The 19,849-nt window shown below is 25.6% G+C and overlaps 1 protein-coding gene across 4 annotated transcripts in view; it reads right to left on the bottom strand.

The window, feature by feature from the left end:
- The window catches only part of LOC129971187 (glutamine--fructose-6-phosphate aminotransferase [isomerizing] 2-like), a 64,356-nt gene extending 45,164 nt beyond the window's left edge, over positions 1 to 19,192 (bottom strand). The window contains exons 1-13 of one of the 4 annotated variants that reach the window (XM_056084735.1): positions 18,873 to 19,192; positions 16,622 to 16,729; positions 13,882 to 13,971; positions 13,107 to 13,232; positions 11,188 to 11,246; positions 9,990 to 10,118; positions 9,858 to 9,919; positions 8,813 to 8,895; positions 7,935 to 7,958; positions 3,329 to 3,532; positions 3,082 to 3,174; positions 2,381 to 2,574; positions 1,200 to 1,320 (exon numbers count right to left, since the gene is read on the bottom strand). In XM_056084735.1, coding sequence (XP_055940710.1) covers positions 1,200 to 1,320; positions 2,381 to 2,574; positions 3,082 to 3,174; positions 3,329 to 3,532; positions 7,935 to 7,958; positions 8,813 to 8,895; positions 9,858 to 9,919; positions 9,990 to 10,118; positions 11,188 to 11,246; positions 13,107 to 13,232; positions 13,882 to 13,971; positions 16,622 to 16,729; positions 18,873 to 18,879 — 1,300 coding nt within the window. In that variant the 5' untranslated portion in view covers positions 18,880 to 19,192. The remainder of the gene's footprint in view (positions 1 to 1,199; positions 1,321 to 2,380; positions 2,575 to 3,081; positions 3,175 to 3,328; positions 3,533 to 7,934; positions 7,959 to 8,812; positions 8,896 to 9,857; positions 9,920 to 9,989; positions 10,119 to 11,187; positions 11,247 to 13,106; positions 13,233 to 13,881; positions 13,972 to 16,621; positions 16,730 to 18,872) is intronic. The other 3 variants (XM_056084736.1, XM_056084737.1, XM_056084738.1) reach the window with 3 other exon arrangements.
- Positions 19,193 to 19,849: the final 657 nt, after the last annotated feature.

Raw genomic sequence — 19,849 nt, 5'->3', positions numbered from 1 at the left:
GAGAATTTTACAATATTTTAAATAACAAAAATTTAATGATACCAATTTAATAACTGTGAAAAGCTTTGCTGAATTTTGACAAATTATTAATTTTTTGCTTAATTTCTAACATTAAATTACATTGTTGTCCTGAAGTTCATAGCCGTTTCAACATTTCATCAAATATTTAACTATGTAGTTTTCTTCCATTTTTGAAAGCTAAGGAAGAAAGATTTTGTTTAGTATCCGAGTCTGTGTAATTTACAAGACACATGAAAAACTGAAGTTACAATGTCGCAAAATTTAGAAGAAAAACAGGATTTTTATGTGTTTAATAGACCTGTGATGCTATGGGACTGGTCTCCATTAGAAAGGTTCATGTACACAATAAACAGAACTAATGTAAGACAAAAATAAAATAATAATGACTTTAATATCAAACAATTTGGTGGAATTATTGACATGAATTTATATCTAAAAGATTTATTTGAAAAAAACAAAAACAATTAAGAGCCCTTGTGAATCAGCTGTCTGCCTGAGGCAACTAATATCATAATATTAATATAAAAAAATTTATTTGTATTATATCTTAACTTTACTACTGCTCTGAAATTTATATTAGCCTGAATACTTAGTATTCATATGCCTAAAGATATTTTTCATGATTGAAAATAAAAATGTACTTAAAATCCAGCAACAACCAAGAATGATTTACTTCCTAAAACATTTTATCAATTATATCTGAATGAGATAAAAAATCTGAAATATGATGACAAACAAATTTGTTTTAAAAAATATGTAAGAAAATGAAACACAAATTCTACATTAATTTTGAAATGAAAATGTATTTTATAAATTTATAAAACAATCAATTGTGTTACTTGCCTTATTATTATGTTTATGGCAGAAATGTTAACTTCAAAAAATAAATAAATAAACAATCATTTAAATATTTTCCTAAATCTTTAGTACTCCAATTTCCACAATACATTTAATATCAAATGCAATAAGCTACTATTTTGTTGCTATAAATTTGTTTCAAGACCTGTGCAATGAAATCTACAAAAGATCCTGTTTTTGTTTGAATCAATCCTGTTATTTCTAAAAATACCTAAAATTAAGTGGCTTGTTATTTTATTTTAAATAAAAAATGAGCTTTCTTTTTGATATCTTAAAGTTAATACAAAATTAATAAAAATATGATTAAAAGAAGTCCTTACCAGATTGAGATATAAAAAAGCATACATCATCTCGAAATATAGGAGTATTCCGATCCAAAAAATCACTAGCAAGTTCGACCATAACAGGGAGTTCTGTTAATTCTTCTAGAATTTGACGAGTCTGTAAAATATTTGATGAGTCAAATATTTTAAATTGAAAATATAATGTTTAGTGAATAGTATATTTCTATTAATTTAATCTAACTGTAATATGTTGGCATGGCTACTTTATAATTTCAGGTTAATAATTATCAAATGTAATTCTTAAAAATACTCAGATTAAATAAATTCATGCTTTGAAACTTCAATAGTTACATTGATAGTCGTACGTTGTATGTATTTATGACCAAACATAATACATATGAACATTTATACATATTCATACTTTTATTTCCATAAAATCTTAGGTCTAGTGGATTAACCACAACATTTATAATTTATTATGTTACAATTGGCTATCATTAGGGCATATTAATTTCAAATGCATATAGTGACAAAAAATTCATACAAAATGAATGTTAGATTTTAGTAAAATACAAAATTACACTAAAATGCAATATTATTTCAAATGATAAAATATTTGAAAACTAAACATGCAATGTTTATCCTATTATTAGATATATTAAGAAACAGATTTGCAATGCTTTTAAAAACTTCTACATTAGATTAAAACATTATCTGAAAGTAAAATAAAACCTAAAAGGTTCATGATAGTAAAATCATCGATGCACATGAATTTTTAGCTACACAATCCGACATTTGCATCACAGATGCCAGCTTCTATAAGATACAGGAAATTATTTTTAAAAAATGAAATTATCTCAAAATACCTATTCTAAAATTTAATCACATTCCTTTTTTAAACATTCATACTTCTTGCTTGAATAATTTGTATTCAATTTTAGATTATGATATTTTAAACTCAAAATTTAAAATCTCTTTCTTATAAAATTGAATTAAAATTTGTTCAAATATTGTATTAAAATAGGTGAAATAAAGAGCAAAATTACAAATTTGTTAAAATGTGTTAGACAAATAAAATCTTACCAAGCATATAACATATCAGAACATACATTGCAAAAAAAAAGTTCATTTGGCTAATTTTTTTTTGTTGTTGTTTATTTTCACTTTCTAAATATTTGGGAAAAAATGCCAATTCTTTTTTAAAGAATAGAACTTACTGCAATTGCACTGTGATAACTTGTACCACAACCAATGAGAAGCAATCTTCGACATCGTTTGATTTCAGGTAAGTAGTCTTTAATACCACCCAATACAACAGTTTCTTTATCCAAGTTTACTCGACCACGCATCGTATTGAAAACAGATTCAGGTTGTTCAAAAATCTCTTTTTGCATGAATGAACTATAACTGCCTTAAAAGAGGAGAAATATACAGTATTAACTTCATTACTTAAAAAAAAATATGGTCGATTAAAATGTTTATTTTAATAAAATTTATTTCAATAACCTAAAAAAAAAAAACTCAAAAAGCAAAATTAATACTCACAATATAAAAAAATGTAAAACAATAAGAATAGAACAATAGGACTAGAAAGAAAAAAAGCGATTTTAAAATCTGCAATTATCTAAAATTCATTTATATAATATATGTACAGTAATTTCAGGGGAATACCATTATGCTACCATTTATAAGGTTATATTTTAATTTATTGTCTATAGCATAACGATTTATTTAGAATATTACATTTTTTATTAATTCAAAATTACATAGATAAATGTTTCATAAAATAAATTTTATAATTAGGGAGAAAAGGTCTAAAAGAGAAGGGGAAAAACCCCTCTAAATAAATTGAAAAAAAAAAAAAAATCTGAATCCACTAACAGCATTAATTTAATATGTGAAGAAAACACACATTTACCTTTCATTATTTCTTGTATGGCCATTTTTAGAGTGATTATTTCTCGAGCAATTGACTCATCCAGAGCCCGTTTCAAACGATGAATAGTCAAATCTGCAGAGAGACAGTTATTTAAGAACCTATAATTTGTTTACATATTTTTCAAACACATTACACGGCTGAAATTTTTTATACATGTCATTAGTCTCAAGCAAACGAAATCTAACGAATTATTAAAAATGAAATTATTAAAAAAATGTTAACTCACTTCCATCTTTGACAGCTGCTACATCATCATCTTCCAAGAAAATTACCCTATTTGTATGTTCAATAATGGCACTTGCATCAGACGCAAAAAAGTATTCCACTTCTTTGTCTTCACCAATAGGGTGAAATTCAGTTGTGGAATCGGATCTGTGAAGACCCGTGGCATTCAGTGTTGGCAAAGGGGACGCCTGAAGAGAACGGAGATCTATGTGCAATGAAAACTTTTTAATTCTATTTTCCATCAATGTAAAAATTACAATAAAATTCAAGTATGATAGGCAAGAACTTCAAAAATACGGGAAACAAATGACAATCCCCTTAAGATAAAAATTTCTGCTTTGTTTAAATTATGTCCCTATTTAACATTTGATAAATGATAAATTAGTAGGTATAAAAGACATCCTATTATTAGAATATCTATGCTGAAGTTAAGAGATTTTTGTGGTTTCTCCATATATATGCATTGAGCATATGAATCTCTATGAAGAAGTCACTAAGTTATACACTTCTTTTATTGTCACATTATAGACTTACAGAACTGCTTTAGGGAGAAAAATCATTATTTTGTACTGTTATGAGGCAAATAAAAAAAAGTAGAATTATTGCATCTGAATACAAGAGGGCAATACATTAACAAAATAAATATACAGCATTATAATTCTTTATTTAACTATATTTTAAGTCCGTTAAAATTTGCATATCATACTGTGATGTAACTGATTAAGTTATGACACACAGTCAAATCTCTGTATATTGAATTTGAAGATTGTTGCAAATAAATTTTATCTATTGATATTTCGAAATGTAAAAATATATATTGCAGCAATTTAATTTTTTTAAATCAGTTTCATACTAAAAATAATTACATGCAGTAAATTAATTAGGATTAAAAAATTAAAAAGTAAATTAATTAAAAAAATGAATAATTAACAACAGTCTTTCAAAACTATTGATATTGTACAAGTCAAAATTTTAGACTTTTATCATATCTTTAATTTCCATACAATTTTCAATACCTTTTATTAAGGCAAGCTTCTTCAATTTTCAAGGTTTTTGTTTACAAGCCATATTAAATTTAAGGTAAGAAATTCCAGTCAGCAAGAATTTTTATTGCTGTAAAAATTGATGTAACTTTTTTCTTCTTATTTTACATTCCTACTTCTGAATGAAATATGTGGTTGCTTTTTGCTAATGACTGATAAACATAATTATAATTAAATATTGTGTGTGTGAACATCCCCCCCCATTATATATAAATTTTATTCAATATATATGCTATATCCAATATACATACTGTTTCTCTACAAAAAAATTCAAAATTTCTCAAAAGTTTGATACACAGATCTTTTAGATACATGGGATTTTTAAAGTATATCTATAATAATAATTTATTGTAATCCAAATATATGCACACCAATTATCTGCATACAATTCATGTTTATTTGAATTAAAAAATTTTTTAGAGGCATTTGATTGCTTAGATACAATTTTCAACAACAAAGCCACAACAATTTGAAAACACTATGAAATTATAATGCTAAACTGCAGATAAAGAAAAGATTGTTCATCATCTAGCTTAATGCTTATTCTCAAATTTTATTAGAATTAGTAAATAATTTCAGCATTACAATAAAGCTTGAAATCAAATTACTATTATTATCTTTAAAATCAAATGTGTTAGTTTTCAAAATGTTCTATATCATATATAATGGACACTTTTTAAAATTGGTTCATAACAGTGATGCAAGCAAAAAAAAATCATCTTTCAATTTAAAAAATTATAATTGATAAAATTATAATAGTTAACATTTTATATATGAGTGGAAAAATAAAATGTTTTTTCTTACCAATAAAGGATTCATGCATTAAAAAAAAATGGAAGAATTGCACAAGACAATTTTGAATGAGCATGATAATGTTTAAAATTGTCAAATTTGAAAATAGTTTGTTTACCAAATAATTTGTGAAGAAAAAAAGGACTACAAATTAGAGATGCATTTTACTACCAGCTTTATAAATAATAACAAAAAGAAAAATTAATTTTAGTGGTTAATAAATTATCTAGAATACTAGTATCAAAATGGTATATATACCCATTTCGGGGTAAAATATATTATTTCTCTAAAGAATTAATATATGCAATTGAAAAATTTGTACTTCATTATATATTTTACGATTAAGGTGAATGCCTATTTGTTAAACAATCTATATTATGTAAAACTTCTTAACACTAAAATATTTGCATAGTGTTATCCTTATAGTTTAAAAATATTGACAAGAATATCCCAAATGGGAAGGAAAAAAACTCAGGAAATTTTTTTTTTTTTAAAAAACAAAAGTGTACATTACATTACATAAAAAAATCATTATTTTTAACTTAAAATTGAAATTAAATCTCTCAAATCTTATTACAAAGAAACTGATATGCAGGTATTTTGTTTTTGGAAAAACATCAAAAGTTTCATAATAAAGGATAATTTTCAGCACCTCATTCATTAATGTACTATAAGCAACTTTAAATATAATTATCGATTTTATTAAGTTGGATGCAGCATATGTAACGAATATAAAATAAAGATAATAGAATTTTTAGAATAAATTTTCATAGCATTAAATCACTAAGCACATCTAAGTTAAAATGGTTATTATTCTATTAAAATCGACCATTTAACTTGTAATCAGTAAATAGTTAAAATGGAATATATATTTTATAGTCATTTGTAAAATATAGCATTTTCTAACTTCTAAAATATATTAATATAGTTTAGTTGATGCTTTTTAAGGCCAATTAATAATAATGCCATGTCTATTTTAATAACCAAAATAGACATGGATAATAAAACAGAGGAATTGTACATTAAGATTTTGAAAAAAATCAGTGTATTTCGAAATAATTTTTTTTTTGTTTTAAAAAGCAATACTGTATATATTATATAATGATTTTTTTTTTCATTTTTAACTAAACTATCTTTCCTCTTTCTCTTTTTTAACATGAAAATAATTTGTTTTAAAAATGTTTCCTGTTGAGAATAAAACATACTAATAATTAAAAACTAGTTTGTGCTTTCTGTTACCAGTGACAAAATTATACAGTACTAATTTAATAGAAATTTATACAGATTATATCTAATTGTACAAATTTTCTTTGATAATACTATTATACTATTTTCAAAAGTATACATAAAAAAAAATGCTGCAAAATAATACATTTATTCTAAAGCAATTCAACCTTAACATAATTCATTTGTAATTTTAGAAATGAAAATAGTGAAAATACTTATAAAATAAGAGTTTTTAAACCATAAATTGTTTCATAATATACAAAGTAAAAAAATCTGCTGTTTTCTGCTTTTAATGCAAAACAAGCTTTGTATATTCAATCAAGATTTTTGTTATGTAGTTTTCCTAAAACAGTATCAGTATGTATCTTTTACTTAATTACCAAAATAAAAATACTCAAATCTGTAAATATACATTAATTACAACAATTAATTTTAGAAGTTCCACATTCTTTTGGAAAGTATATCAAAAATATTGAAAGCTTATACAAATTTGTTAAATAATTCTAAGCACTGATTATTGTGGAACAAGGAAGGCATTGTAATATGCAGTATCACAATAATAATTTTTATATTGTTTCATTCAAATTTTAAAATTCATTTGCTATACAGCTGCTTACAAAGAAATGTAAATTATTTTGCACAACATGAGCTTCTTTTATAAGCATTATATGAATGTCTAAAATATATTAAAAGTCAAAGCTGAAGAGTCACAGCGAAAAACGGTATAATTTTGACATTCAATTCTTTAACTACTTATCAAATTTTGTGATAAGTTACATTTCCAAATTGTAATATCTTATTTATGCATCAAACCATAAACATTTTGTGATACCAAAGCAACTAGTTCATTCACAAAGTTTAATTCTGTGCTTATATTAGAGATACCAGGTATTCTTTTAATACAATTGAAATATTTATTTATATATGAACAATTGGTGATAAAGGCAATATTTATGTAAAATTATAAAATTGTGTAAATAAAATAAATCTTTTTAAATGACTGCCTTCTCTCTTTAAAAATTTATTTTATTACAAATCAAAATCCCAGATGAAGATAGCTAGAGTAATTTTAAAAAATTGAATTTGAGCCTTCATAGACACATATTTCAATATTTTAACAAATATCTTTAAAAAACTACGAATAACAATATATTCTTTATAAATAAAATTGCATTTGTTATACTGTTGTTTGATTGTACTTGGTTATTCCTCTGACATGAAGGTAATAAACTAATTAAGACATTTATTTATTTCCTGATAGAATTGCAATTTGCTAACATACAATTATCATTTATGCTTCAATCATATTTTAGTTATTCAGCATGTTTAAAACTTTAATATATTATTTTTTTACACATTATTATTTTTTTACACATTATTATTTTTTTAAAATTAGAAAAGATAGCCTGGTACAAATTTACAAGCGCATTTCTTTTTTTTTTTTTTTTTGAAAAAATCTTTCAAAGACCAATACTAGCCTAAAACAGTGAAATGTGGAGAAAAAAAAAAAAAAAAAAAAAAAAAGAACTGTAAAAACATTTGTACCTTGTTTGCTTTGTTTGTCCAAATCTGGTCACGAACATAGTTGAAAAAAGCATGCATGGAAAGATAAGGATGACACACACAGTTAAAAATGCACAGAACTGATGAAGATACTTGTGAAGACTTATCAAATTTTAAACAGCCTGCAACAGAGTCTGAATAGTGTAGAACACTTACTCATTGCTGCTGAATTAATTACACTGAACTATATGAAAAGGAATATCAACAAACTATAATTCTGCTAATAACAATAGTAGCATGCTTTTCAGTGGAGAACCATATGCAAAGATATTTAAAGTTTAAATGAATATACCAAGAAATAAAAGTATAGATGTTACAAGTAAGAATATAAAGATTTTTAGAGATTTTGAAAAAAATCCCAGAACAACTTTCAAAGTTAATCTCACCTTTTTTACCATTAATATACAATTATTCAAAAAATTTTAAAAAGTAATTTTGTAACCTCTAACAGAAAAATATGCATCCTCACTTGAGACTTTAAGAAATGAATATAAATACCACAAATTTATTGTTTACCTCCTTTAACAATAAAATTTCAGTATTTACATTTCAATCTAAAAGAAATTTAAGAACTTAAAATGAAATAATTACACTAAACACAAAGGATAACTATTTTATGCATAAATAATTAAAAGTTCCAAATTTTGAACCAAAAAATTAATAAAAAAAGTTGCCAAAATAATTTGTTTATATATAATTATCAATGTCTTAAAATAACAAATCTGAAAAATAAATATTAAAAAAAAAAAATGCTAAATGACTAATCTAAAAACAACTGCAGGATTGTAAAAGAAATGTACTTAAAAAACAAAATAAATATCAAAGATGCTAAATTATTTCTAAAAATCCAGTGCTCATACCCTTACTACTGTACAAAACTGGTATGTAATCAGTTGCTAGAGTAGTTTTGCTTTTGATGCCTACAAGAAGAGGACTACCTCGTCTAGAAAGGGAAAAATAATAATTACATTTCATATTTAAATTTAAATTAAATACAAAAATAACCATTAATGAAGCAAAAATGATTACAAAATTATTTAGAAATGCTTCAAATAAAATGAATGAAGTCCTCCATTCATTCAAAATGAAGTATTTAATTACAGAATTCTTTTTGTAGATTGCTTTTCAGTAGACAGAATAGAATGAATACACTAAATCATCCAAGATTTGAGAGCTTCCGAGATCAAAAATAAAAATGATTCTAAAACTGATTATTTTCAGACATTAATTTGTATTCAATTTCTTTATGAAAAAAGTCAGAAGAAGATAGTTTTATTATTCTCTTTGCCAATAGTATAACAAGAAAAAAATGATGCTTTTGAATATTTAAAAGAATTTTTAATCTTGTATAAGATTGCAACAAAACATAAAATTCTTATTCTCGGTTAAATTTTAATTCAGGAACTTTGATTGTCATTCATGAAAAGAATGACAAAAAATGAAAGATAAATCAAATGAATTAAGTAAAGAATTTTTTAATAAAAATAATTAATTTTAGAAAACACACACACACCCTTGTGCCAGTTTTGTATACCAATTTACCAATATATTCAAACATTAATGGAAAGGTAGAAAAATTATTAAAATCTTCAATATTTCACTGTAATTTAATTTTCAAGCAATTTAGTAAGACGGTAAAAATATGATTTCCTTGAAAACTAGCAATAGTTTAGTCTAGTAAAATGTAATTACAATCAGTATAATGCTATAAATTATAAGCCACATTATCAGAGCTACCACTTTCCACAAAACTTAATACTAATTTATAATTATTGTGAAACTTACAATCATTTATTCTAATATAAAAGAGAAGATATTTAGTTATTTATTTAGCATTTTATTTAGTTTTACTGATTATGGTAGAAATTGAAAGAAAAAAAACAAAAACATTCTAAATGAATTTACCTGCTTGCCACACATTCGTTAGGATACTTCCGACTCTTAAAAACTAAAGCGAATGCTCCTTCCTGAAATATAATTAATGTTATAAAAATGCAAAAATGCCAAATATTAATAGAAATGCAATGGGATACTTACTAGTTGTTGAATAACTTGTTCTACCAACTCTCTGAATGACAAATGAGGATTGTTATTATGAAGATGCTTGATCAGTTTAGAAATAACTTCCGTATCAGTTTGAGATTCGAATTCAAAGCCATGATTCATCTGAAATTATACACCAAATTCAACAAACTTTACAGAAATGATGAGTATTCATTAATCATTTGATTTCCATAGGGTATTTGAAAATCATTTTGAAAAGTGCCAAATGACATGGTCCGGACTCATTTTATGCCTAGTGTCATTATTATGATATTTCTAAATTAAATTATAGATATGCTTATTTTATTTCTGTAAAAAGAAATACAAAATAGTACAATTGTTTCTATCATCTTTCATACATTTTCTTTGACAATTTTCAAATAAATCAACATTTATAGGTCAAAATCAAATGTAGTGGATCTGAAATCAGAACAAAGAGGCAGTGTTGGGTATAATTCAAAATTTTAAAATAATTCCAAATTAAGTTATTAGTCAAGTGCATATATTTTATAAAAAATGTGTTTATTTGTATAAACACATTTTTAAATAAATGTTTTTATTTTTTATTCAGGTTCATATGTCTAATATTAATTTTATGAAATATATGGTGTACTCAACCACTACTCAAAATGTAATTACTAACAATTCTGAATAAGACCAGAAACTGTACAAAAGCACATTCGTAACAATGCCATACATAATAAAATAATCAAAAATATAATGCATGCAGTAAAGAATAAAGAAAAAGAATACCGCAATATTTTTGGAAAATATAACATGTATGTATCTACAATATTTTTATTACATTTGGAATACAGTTATCAAATGGAAAAAAATAATAAATTACCTAAGATGATATAACTTATAGTATTTCAAAGTTTTATCAATTTTTAAAACTATGGAATCTCCAATGATGTATAAAAAGTCATTTTAAATAGAACGAGAGACATATATTCTATTTACAAGACTGTTGATTTGATTTTGAACTAAATATACATTTAAAATTTATCATATTAAATTTCTAAATGTACCTTTTGAATTAATTGTTTAGATTTTATCAATGCTAATATAATGATTGTTTTCTTTTTGTTTTCAAATTAATAAACAAGCAATTAGTATAACATTACAATAATTAAAAAAATATTCATTGCACAACATTTACAACAATACAGAAAAATACAAGTCAACTTACTAGAAATTTCTTTACATCTTTGTAATTAGTAATTATGCCATTATGCACAACAAGAAAATCTGAAAAAGTATTTAAAAATATTCTACATAAAATATATTAATAAATTAAAAAAAAATTCTTTTAAATTAAAATCATTTAACATAGATAAAAAATATATAATTTTAAGATAAAATATTCTGGTGACACATTTTATGATTATAATTTAACTATTTTCATATGTTATGAAATTAAATCAATTTTTTAGCACTGTAAATTCCAGGCACATGGTTTTAAATTCTAAACATTGTCTACAAATTGTTTAAGCATTTGAACAACATAGTCCAATTTATTTCTAAATTATGCATTATTTTAATTCTTTTAATAGGATACATTTTAAATCCTATTTAAGATAAACACTTGCATTAAAATATTGAAAGGAATAGAAACATATCAAGATAGGGAATATAAAATAGGTGTTTTTTACATAACAAAACTATAAATTTAAAGCATTTTTAAATTTTATGAATGATATATAACTATAATGTAACATATATCAGATTAGTTATATACTATCATATTGTTACAGATCACTGGGTTCGTCTGTAGTGAGCATATCGTGTGAAAATACACTCAGCAGGCCTCGGTAGAAAACAACAATGATGTTAACACAAAGACGACAACTACATACAGCTGAGACATACACACAGGACAGCAAACAGTAGCCCACAAGTAGTAATTGACTACAGTACACAAAGCGGCTAGATAGAGTCCAGCAGAAGAGGAAACCCTTGAAGCTTTGCTCTATGGACTCTCCAAACGGGTGAAGTTCTCACTGTGGACTCTCTATGGACTCTCCAAACTTTAGCTGTATCCAACTGCCAATTCACTACTACACGACTGGCTACTCCACACATGACACGACACTGCTTCCAATTCACTACTACACAAATGGCTACTCCACATATGACACGACACTGCTTCCACAATAGACAACAGCACTCGACACACAGCTCGGCTCAGCAATAGCTTGGACTCCACACAATGCTGGGACTCTTCCATTGCTTCACCATCCTCTCGAAGACTCGATACTTGATTACTTGCAGCTTGAGACTGCCGTCCTTTTATAGTTCCTGGGAGGCTGACCGAGAATCTTCTAGGCCAATTAGGCGTATCTCGGTTCCTAATGGATGGATCGTTAAAATTCTCAAAGTTTCCAGCATTATCTATTTTGTTACTCAATATTCGCTAAGCTCTGGGATCACTGGCTCGGCACCCGAGCAGTATCCAATACAGATTATTGTAAATCAGTCTTTCCGGTTATAGAACTAACCGTACTGGGAAACTGCATTGCAGGTTTGTAACAATATTCTTATTAACTACCACAAATTCTTACGTAACAAATTAAAAATTTATCTCTTCAACTTGCAATGGAATCAAACAGCTTTATGTAAAAAATAAATATCTATTAAATTCAAATAAATTGCTTTAAATATAACTTTCTCAATAGTTTGCATAAGAAAATTAATTTAAAATTTCAAGAAGTGATAAATAATAACATTAATACTTGTTTTATTATAAATTTACTCTAGATATGAAATGAAATATAAGCCAATTCAACACTTTATCACTAAAATTTTTAAATATCTAATTAACATAAAATTTATACCTAGCATATTATATATATATATATATATATATATATATATATATATATATATATATATATATATATATATATATATATATATATATATATATATATATATATATATAAATTAGCTACATTAGTTAACATTTCCATAAAAGAAATGGTAATTTTTTTTCCTATGAAATTCTATGCCAGTAGAATGGAATACATGAAATAAAATGTAAACAAATTTCAATCATTCCATTCACAGAGACAAATTTGGGAAGGAGAACGGGGGGGGGGGGATCTTTACCATTATGAGGATCAGATCGTTGAGGGTGACTGTTACAAGCACTTGGTGCACCATGAGTAGCCCATCGAGTATGGCTGATACCAACATGCATGTAAAATTCTTGATTGAAGTCAATGTCCGTTGAATCTAAAAATAATAGAAAAAAGAAGCTTAATGAAAATAAAGAAAATGCAATTATGGGCTGTAAGTTTCAATTTCAAAGGTTTTTTTTTTTTCTTGTTTAGGTAATTTTAAGAGAAAGATAAAATGTTTTTATCTTTTTAATACATATCAGACAGAATAATTTGTTAGATTCTAGATTGTTATAATGAATTTCAATCATTGTAAGAGTCCTATCATTATATTTTACTTTTGATTCATTCCAACAGATTTCAAAGTAAATAAGGGGCAGGGGGGACTAATTTTGCAAACAATTTATTAAAAACAAATTCAAAGAAACCTGTGCTTTAAATTAAGTTAAGTATTAACAAATTTAAAATTTTTAAAAAAGCGGGGGAGGAGACTCAAGTCAAATTAACTTAATTATCCTCTGGCTCAACATATTATTAACATGCTATGCAATATTATGGATTCTTTTCTTCCCTTCTTTTGAATGAATGTATTACGTTACTGGTCACTTTTCTAGACAGATATTGATAAAAGACAGAAAATTAATTATAAATATCTGTTTCAATGGTTTGTCATTAATTTTTTTTAAAATAGCATAATTGAAATTACTGTAGCAAATGCTATAAAATAGTTTTTTTTTTTTTCCAATTCTAAAATATAAAATTACCCCAAATTTCATTCTCTAACATTTTCACTTTACCACTTCTTCTGATAATTTGAATAGAATTTCCAGTAGCATCTGCATCAAATGCAACACCTGCACAAATCAAACAAAAAAATATAATTCAAAAAAACACTAAACAGTCAAAGTAACATTTGTAAAAATGCATTAATATACATACATGAGCTTTAAATTTTTATGTTTTGTTTCTGTATGCATGATATGAATGTGAAATATGCTATTCTTTTAGCTTGTTTTAATCAATGAATTATCCAAAAAACAAATGAACATTAGGAATAAATTGAAATGAACATTAGGAACCATATCAAATTCCGATTACATTAATAATATGGCTCCAAAAAGCTCAGAATATGATCAAATAAGTATTTACAAATTCTGAAAGCTAAATTATATACTTTTTCAAACCAATCAAAATTTTAGCCAGTTTTTAAATAAATTAAAAAAAGAAATATCAATTAATTCTTTGCAACATTAAATCAATAAGATTAATATTCATGAAAGTAAAGAAGGGTTCATTTTAGAGTTTTCAAGGTAAAAAATATTGTATACGATTTGTTTTAATTCATATGAATTAGTATGAGAGTTTTTGCTATTATGTGTCTATCATAATAATACTTATTTTAAAAAAAACATGGATATGATGCATCATTTAGAATGACAAATCAGACTTGACTCAAGAATATAAAGAGTAATATGGAACAAAGGAATTTAAGAAGTGTATACAGGAAATTAATTTGTTTCAGTGCTTTCTAAGATAATTTAAGATTAATACTCCATTTTCCAGCTACTTTATATTTTCATCATCAGCAGGGTAAAGAGATAATGATGTTCATCTGAGCCAATTCTACACTCCTATAAATTTTTATATTTCACTAGAAGATACTTCAAAGATCTAATGCTAAATCTATTTCAGATGAAAATTACAGAGAAATTTTACACATGGATGCTATGATTTGAAAGAGGATTAAACAAGTCAAGAGCTGTTTTAAAATGAAAAAAATACAAATAAATTATATAAAATTATATGAATCTTTCACAAATGCAATCTATACTTATATAAAGCTCAATGTGTACGTGTGTGTTGGCACTCTACAGGAAAGACCATTTGACCTACAGCTACCAAATTTGGTACATTTATACCTTAGAGGTCGTGAATGTGCACCTGGGGTCCCTCTTTTTGAATTTTCAATTAGAATTTTAATTATTAATTAAAAACTAACTTTCCCGCCAAAAAATCTTTTCATTTTCCCCAACGCCAAATGAATAAGGCTTCAGTTTTTTCCCCCAACAGTAATGAGGCTAGGGTTAACATTTTTCGGGTGATTATTTCAAATAATTCTGTTTATTTTCTTAATGTTTTATGCATTTACAATTAAACATTGTTAATTAATCGATCTTCCAGATTCATTCTGAAGTACTTTTAAATTAAAATAACACAGAATAAAGGAAATTAAAAATTTCTAATCCACATAGCGTTAACCCAACAGGCGTAGAAAAATTCACGCCTTTGCGTAACCGTAACTGGCGTTGAAAATTCACACATGCGCATTGTGTTCTGATTGTTGACAATATTATCAAAAGATGATTCTTGATTTAAATTATTTTTAGGTTAGTTGCATGCTTTTGTAATTAAATTGTATTTATGTTAGTTATATATTTTTTGTATATGCTTATAGTTTTAAGTACATTGTTTTTAAAGTAGTTTTTTTAAACCTGTTTTCGACCGATTATTTTAAACGATTCATTTTATTTTCTTAGTGTTTGATGCATTTAAAACTAAACATTGTTCATTAATCGATCTGTTCATGATGAATCTTTGACAAATTCTTGAGACATTACATAAATTAAGAAAGATATTCTTTAGTGCTCATAAAGTTTAAATGCTCAGTGACTCTGTTATCAGTAATCATATTATAAAAAAATGCTTTTGTTTCAGTAAAAAATATTATTATATTAATTGCAGATTAATTCTTTCCACTTTAATTTAAAGCATAAATTCTACGAGAGCTAACAGAAAATTAGAGAGATACATATTAGAGAGACTGTAGGACTTTATAATATTATGAATGAATTATATGACTATCAAAATTTGAAGTTTTAAAATATTTTGATGAAGAATCTATTAAAGTAGGAATTGCGTAAAATATTATTAAAATTTAAACGAACATTAAGACTGGCGAACCGGATGGTCGTCAAAGGCAGCTAGTTCACAATAAACAAATAATATTCACATTAACAGACTTTATAACAGAACTTTAAATAAAGCTAATGAATAGCTATATATACATACAAAATTTCTTTCAAAGTTACAATTTATATGTCAAACTGAGTCAAATTCTTTCTACTAGTAGGTTTTTCACATCATTTAATTACAATTTAACTACAGAATCTTTATAATTCATATAAATGCAAAAAAAAAAAAAAAAAAAATTGGAAAAGGTCATTATGATGCATTATGATAATAAATTGTACTGTTTGGCATTTTAATCCAGATATCCTTTCAAATACATGTGAATCAATATTTACAATAAATATTACTAATAATTCATTCAATCCAGTTTAAGGCAAACAATTCTTTAAAACATATATAAGATTTAAATTTAATTAAAAATCAATTACTTCCATATAAAAAATTATAAGAAAATATATTAAATTTTTAAAACAAAATATAATATTTAATTTTATCAGTACAGATAAAAAAAAAACTAAATTATTAAAATATTACCTGCAGAATCATAGCCTCTATATTCCAAACGTTGCAGACCTTTAATAAGACATTCTAAAATTTCTCGTCTAGTACGAGGCTCTAAATAGTTCAGATATGCAAAGATTCCTAGAGGGGAGATAAAAAACAATGTAAGGGAAAGTTGGGAGGAATGGGACAGATTTCAAGAAAAGAATTTTAATCGACTAGTTTAGATTAACCAAGAGTGGTTTATAAAAATCTAACACTATTTTCTTTAATTTATTTTTAAAAATGCAAAAACAAACAATTGGCTTTTATTTGGATTATTAAAAATTCCCATTCAATGTTTAAAGGTTTTAGACACGCCAAATAAGACCCGATTTTGAAATCTTCAATGGTATATTGGTACATCTTGAAAACTTTTTTCTTTTACAGCCATTTCCTCTGATTGCAATATGCTATTAACATAATTTTCTCTTTATGGATGTTTTTTCTTCCATATTTGTGGAATTTTTACATATAAAAACTATAATTTAGAGTGACAAAAGCTGTAATGAATAAATTTTATAATTAGCTACATTTTTTCATTATTTAATATTTATTATATTATATTATTATTGTATTATATTTACAGTAGAATTTCTTTTAAATGAAATTAAATGGTAAATATGATTTTAGGTAAAATAAGTTATTTATTTATTTATTTACTTTTTGTGTGAAATGATGTACAGTATGTATTCATACTTTATCTGATACAATTAGTAACAAAAATAATGAATAGTAAAATATGTTTAGAGACAATAGTGCTCTTAAGTATTTTTTTTTAAAGAAAATATACTTGGAATATGTGAAAATATACAGGGTACTCGCAGATACACTGGAATGAAAAGGCGGACACACTAAAAAAAAATGGTCACAGAGTCGCACCCATTGCTGAAGTTCAGAAGATTTAATTTCTCATTATCAGAAAACCTCACTACAAAAAAACTAGTCACATTTTCCAAAAGAGCAAATATCAAGAATCTATTGGAGATTGTCCTACCATGTTTTCCTTTAATCCATGGTTCAAAAATAGAAATGAAGTTATCTTAACTGCACATCTTTTAACCCAAATGATCATAACTCCAGCTTTGTTGAATTGATTTGATCTACATAATTATCTTTGTTGCCGAGTTTGTAATCTTGAAAATAATATGGAACATATCATTTTGTTTTGTTCCAAATACACAATTCATAGGTCAAATCTTTTTCCAAAACTTAATATTGATCTTCATTCTTGTTCTTCATTTAAAATGTTTATTCAAAAAGCTGTTTTCTAATAAGCAGCATCTTCGGATCCTTCTCCAATCTCTTAAGAAATTTAATATCTAATGAATGCACTCTTTTAGCATTAGGGGATTGGCCTTTGTTGTCAGATATACCATTCTCATCCCATTTCAATAAATCAATCAAACAAATTTTTGAAAAAGAATGGAATTTTATTTTACACTTTTTGTTTTGATTAACGAAAGCTCGGCTTTCCCATTGTTGTACATTATTGCTTTACATCATTTAAAATATATAATATAATAATGTATATTAATTTATAAAATTTAAAATTTGCTCATTGTAAAGAAATTATAAGAAGCAATATTGTGCAAAATGTTCATAGAGAGTACATTTGATTTCTTCTCATTTGTTTAGCTGATTTTTACTAACACACTAAAAAAAATCTTCTGCATTACAATCAGCAATAGTTTAGTTAGTAGTTTTTTTTATGACAATCTATCTGAATGAAATATGTCTTCTCAGTCTGTTAAAATTTTAAAAGACAAAATAGAGGTTGTATTTTATTTATTTATTTATTTGAGATTAGTATAGAATTTTATAAAGATAAAAAAAAATCATACGAAAAAATATTTTCTCTATTTTCCTCGAATAAATAACATTGATCTGTCCAACAAACACAAGTTCAACAATAAATTGACAAAACTAAAAAAAACAACACCAGAATCTATTAATTTAAATGCAACTACTATGCAATGTTTGCTTTCATGATGATTTTCATAAGAATTTATAACAATATTCTTTAAAAGTGGTAAATTCATAAGAGAAAAATAAAGTTAACAATTAGGAACTGCACACACAAAAAATTTGTTTTCGATAACATCATGTATACATCCACTGTATTAATTCGTAATCTTCAATATACATTTGTGTAAACATAATGGATTCTTTACAATACAGTTCGAATATTTTTATAATTCTTTCATATATATATACTAAGAGAAATAAGAATATATAAACTCACCACACATTCCTATTCGAAACGCCAAGCAAAGATATATTAAAAACTGAATATGGTTATAAAACAAATTATTATGCAGTTCAGTCAGTACCGGCAAATTTCCTTACAAAAGAACAACTACGCGTTTCAGAAATTAATCAATATGACGTTAAATGACAGCGATGTACAGAGTCTGATTAGTTGATTGATTGATTGAATGAGGGAGTTAAAGGATTTTTAGCAACAAAGGCTGTCATCTGAGCGTTCAACAAAATCTCCAATTAATAAATGCCAAAAATTTTCAAGTGTTGAAGGAAAATATGGAGAGACAGTTTATCTGCAAAAGCTTTGCTCGTGAATTGTTTAAAATTACAAGTTGAAAGAGAGTTGAGGCCCAACTTCGACCAGGGACAACGTCTGATGCTTGAATATTTTCGGCAATGCAGTAAGATATGATTCCAGAGTGGCATGTTTCGCAATTTGCTTGATTCGACAGGTTAAAACGATGTAGAAGGCCAGGTGTAATTAGTGTTTCCGTAGAAATTCTAGCGCAAATGATACCTTCTCTTCTATTTCTTGTCCATTTAGCAATATTTTTTATGTCTGGGATTTCTCCAAGAATTTCATAATATTTGCTCTGTCTATAGCTGCCTATTGTTTTTCTTTTTGAGATTTGTTTGATGCGTGAGGTGATGTCTTCCGATGCAATCCATTCAATGCTTGGGCTGATTTTTGTTACTGCTTTTGCGATCAAGTCCGCTTTTTCATTCAATAATATTGTCTAATTCGCTGGGATCCATAGAAAAGTAATATGTTGATTAATCTGAGATTTTTCCACAATTTTATGAATGATGAATGGGGATTTATATGAAAATTTTTGAAGAGCTGTAAGAACTGAAAGGCTATCTGTAAGAAGAAGTAAAGGTTTCTCAGGAACGGTAAGATAGTCAAGAGTCTGGCAAATTGCAAGAGCTTCAGCTGTAAAAATTGAATTGATGTTG

The sequence above is a fragment of the Argiope bruennichi genome, chromosome 6 (genome assembly GCF_947563725.1).
Source record: "Argiope bruennichi chromosome 6, qqArgBrue1.1, whole genome shotgun sequence".
In the NCBI taxonomy this organism is placed as follows: domain Eukaryota; kingdom Metazoa; phylum Arthropoda; class Arachnida; order Araneae; family Araneidae; genus Argiope; species Argiope bruennichi.
This window is presented reverse-complemented; position numbering and strand designations above follow the sequence as displayed.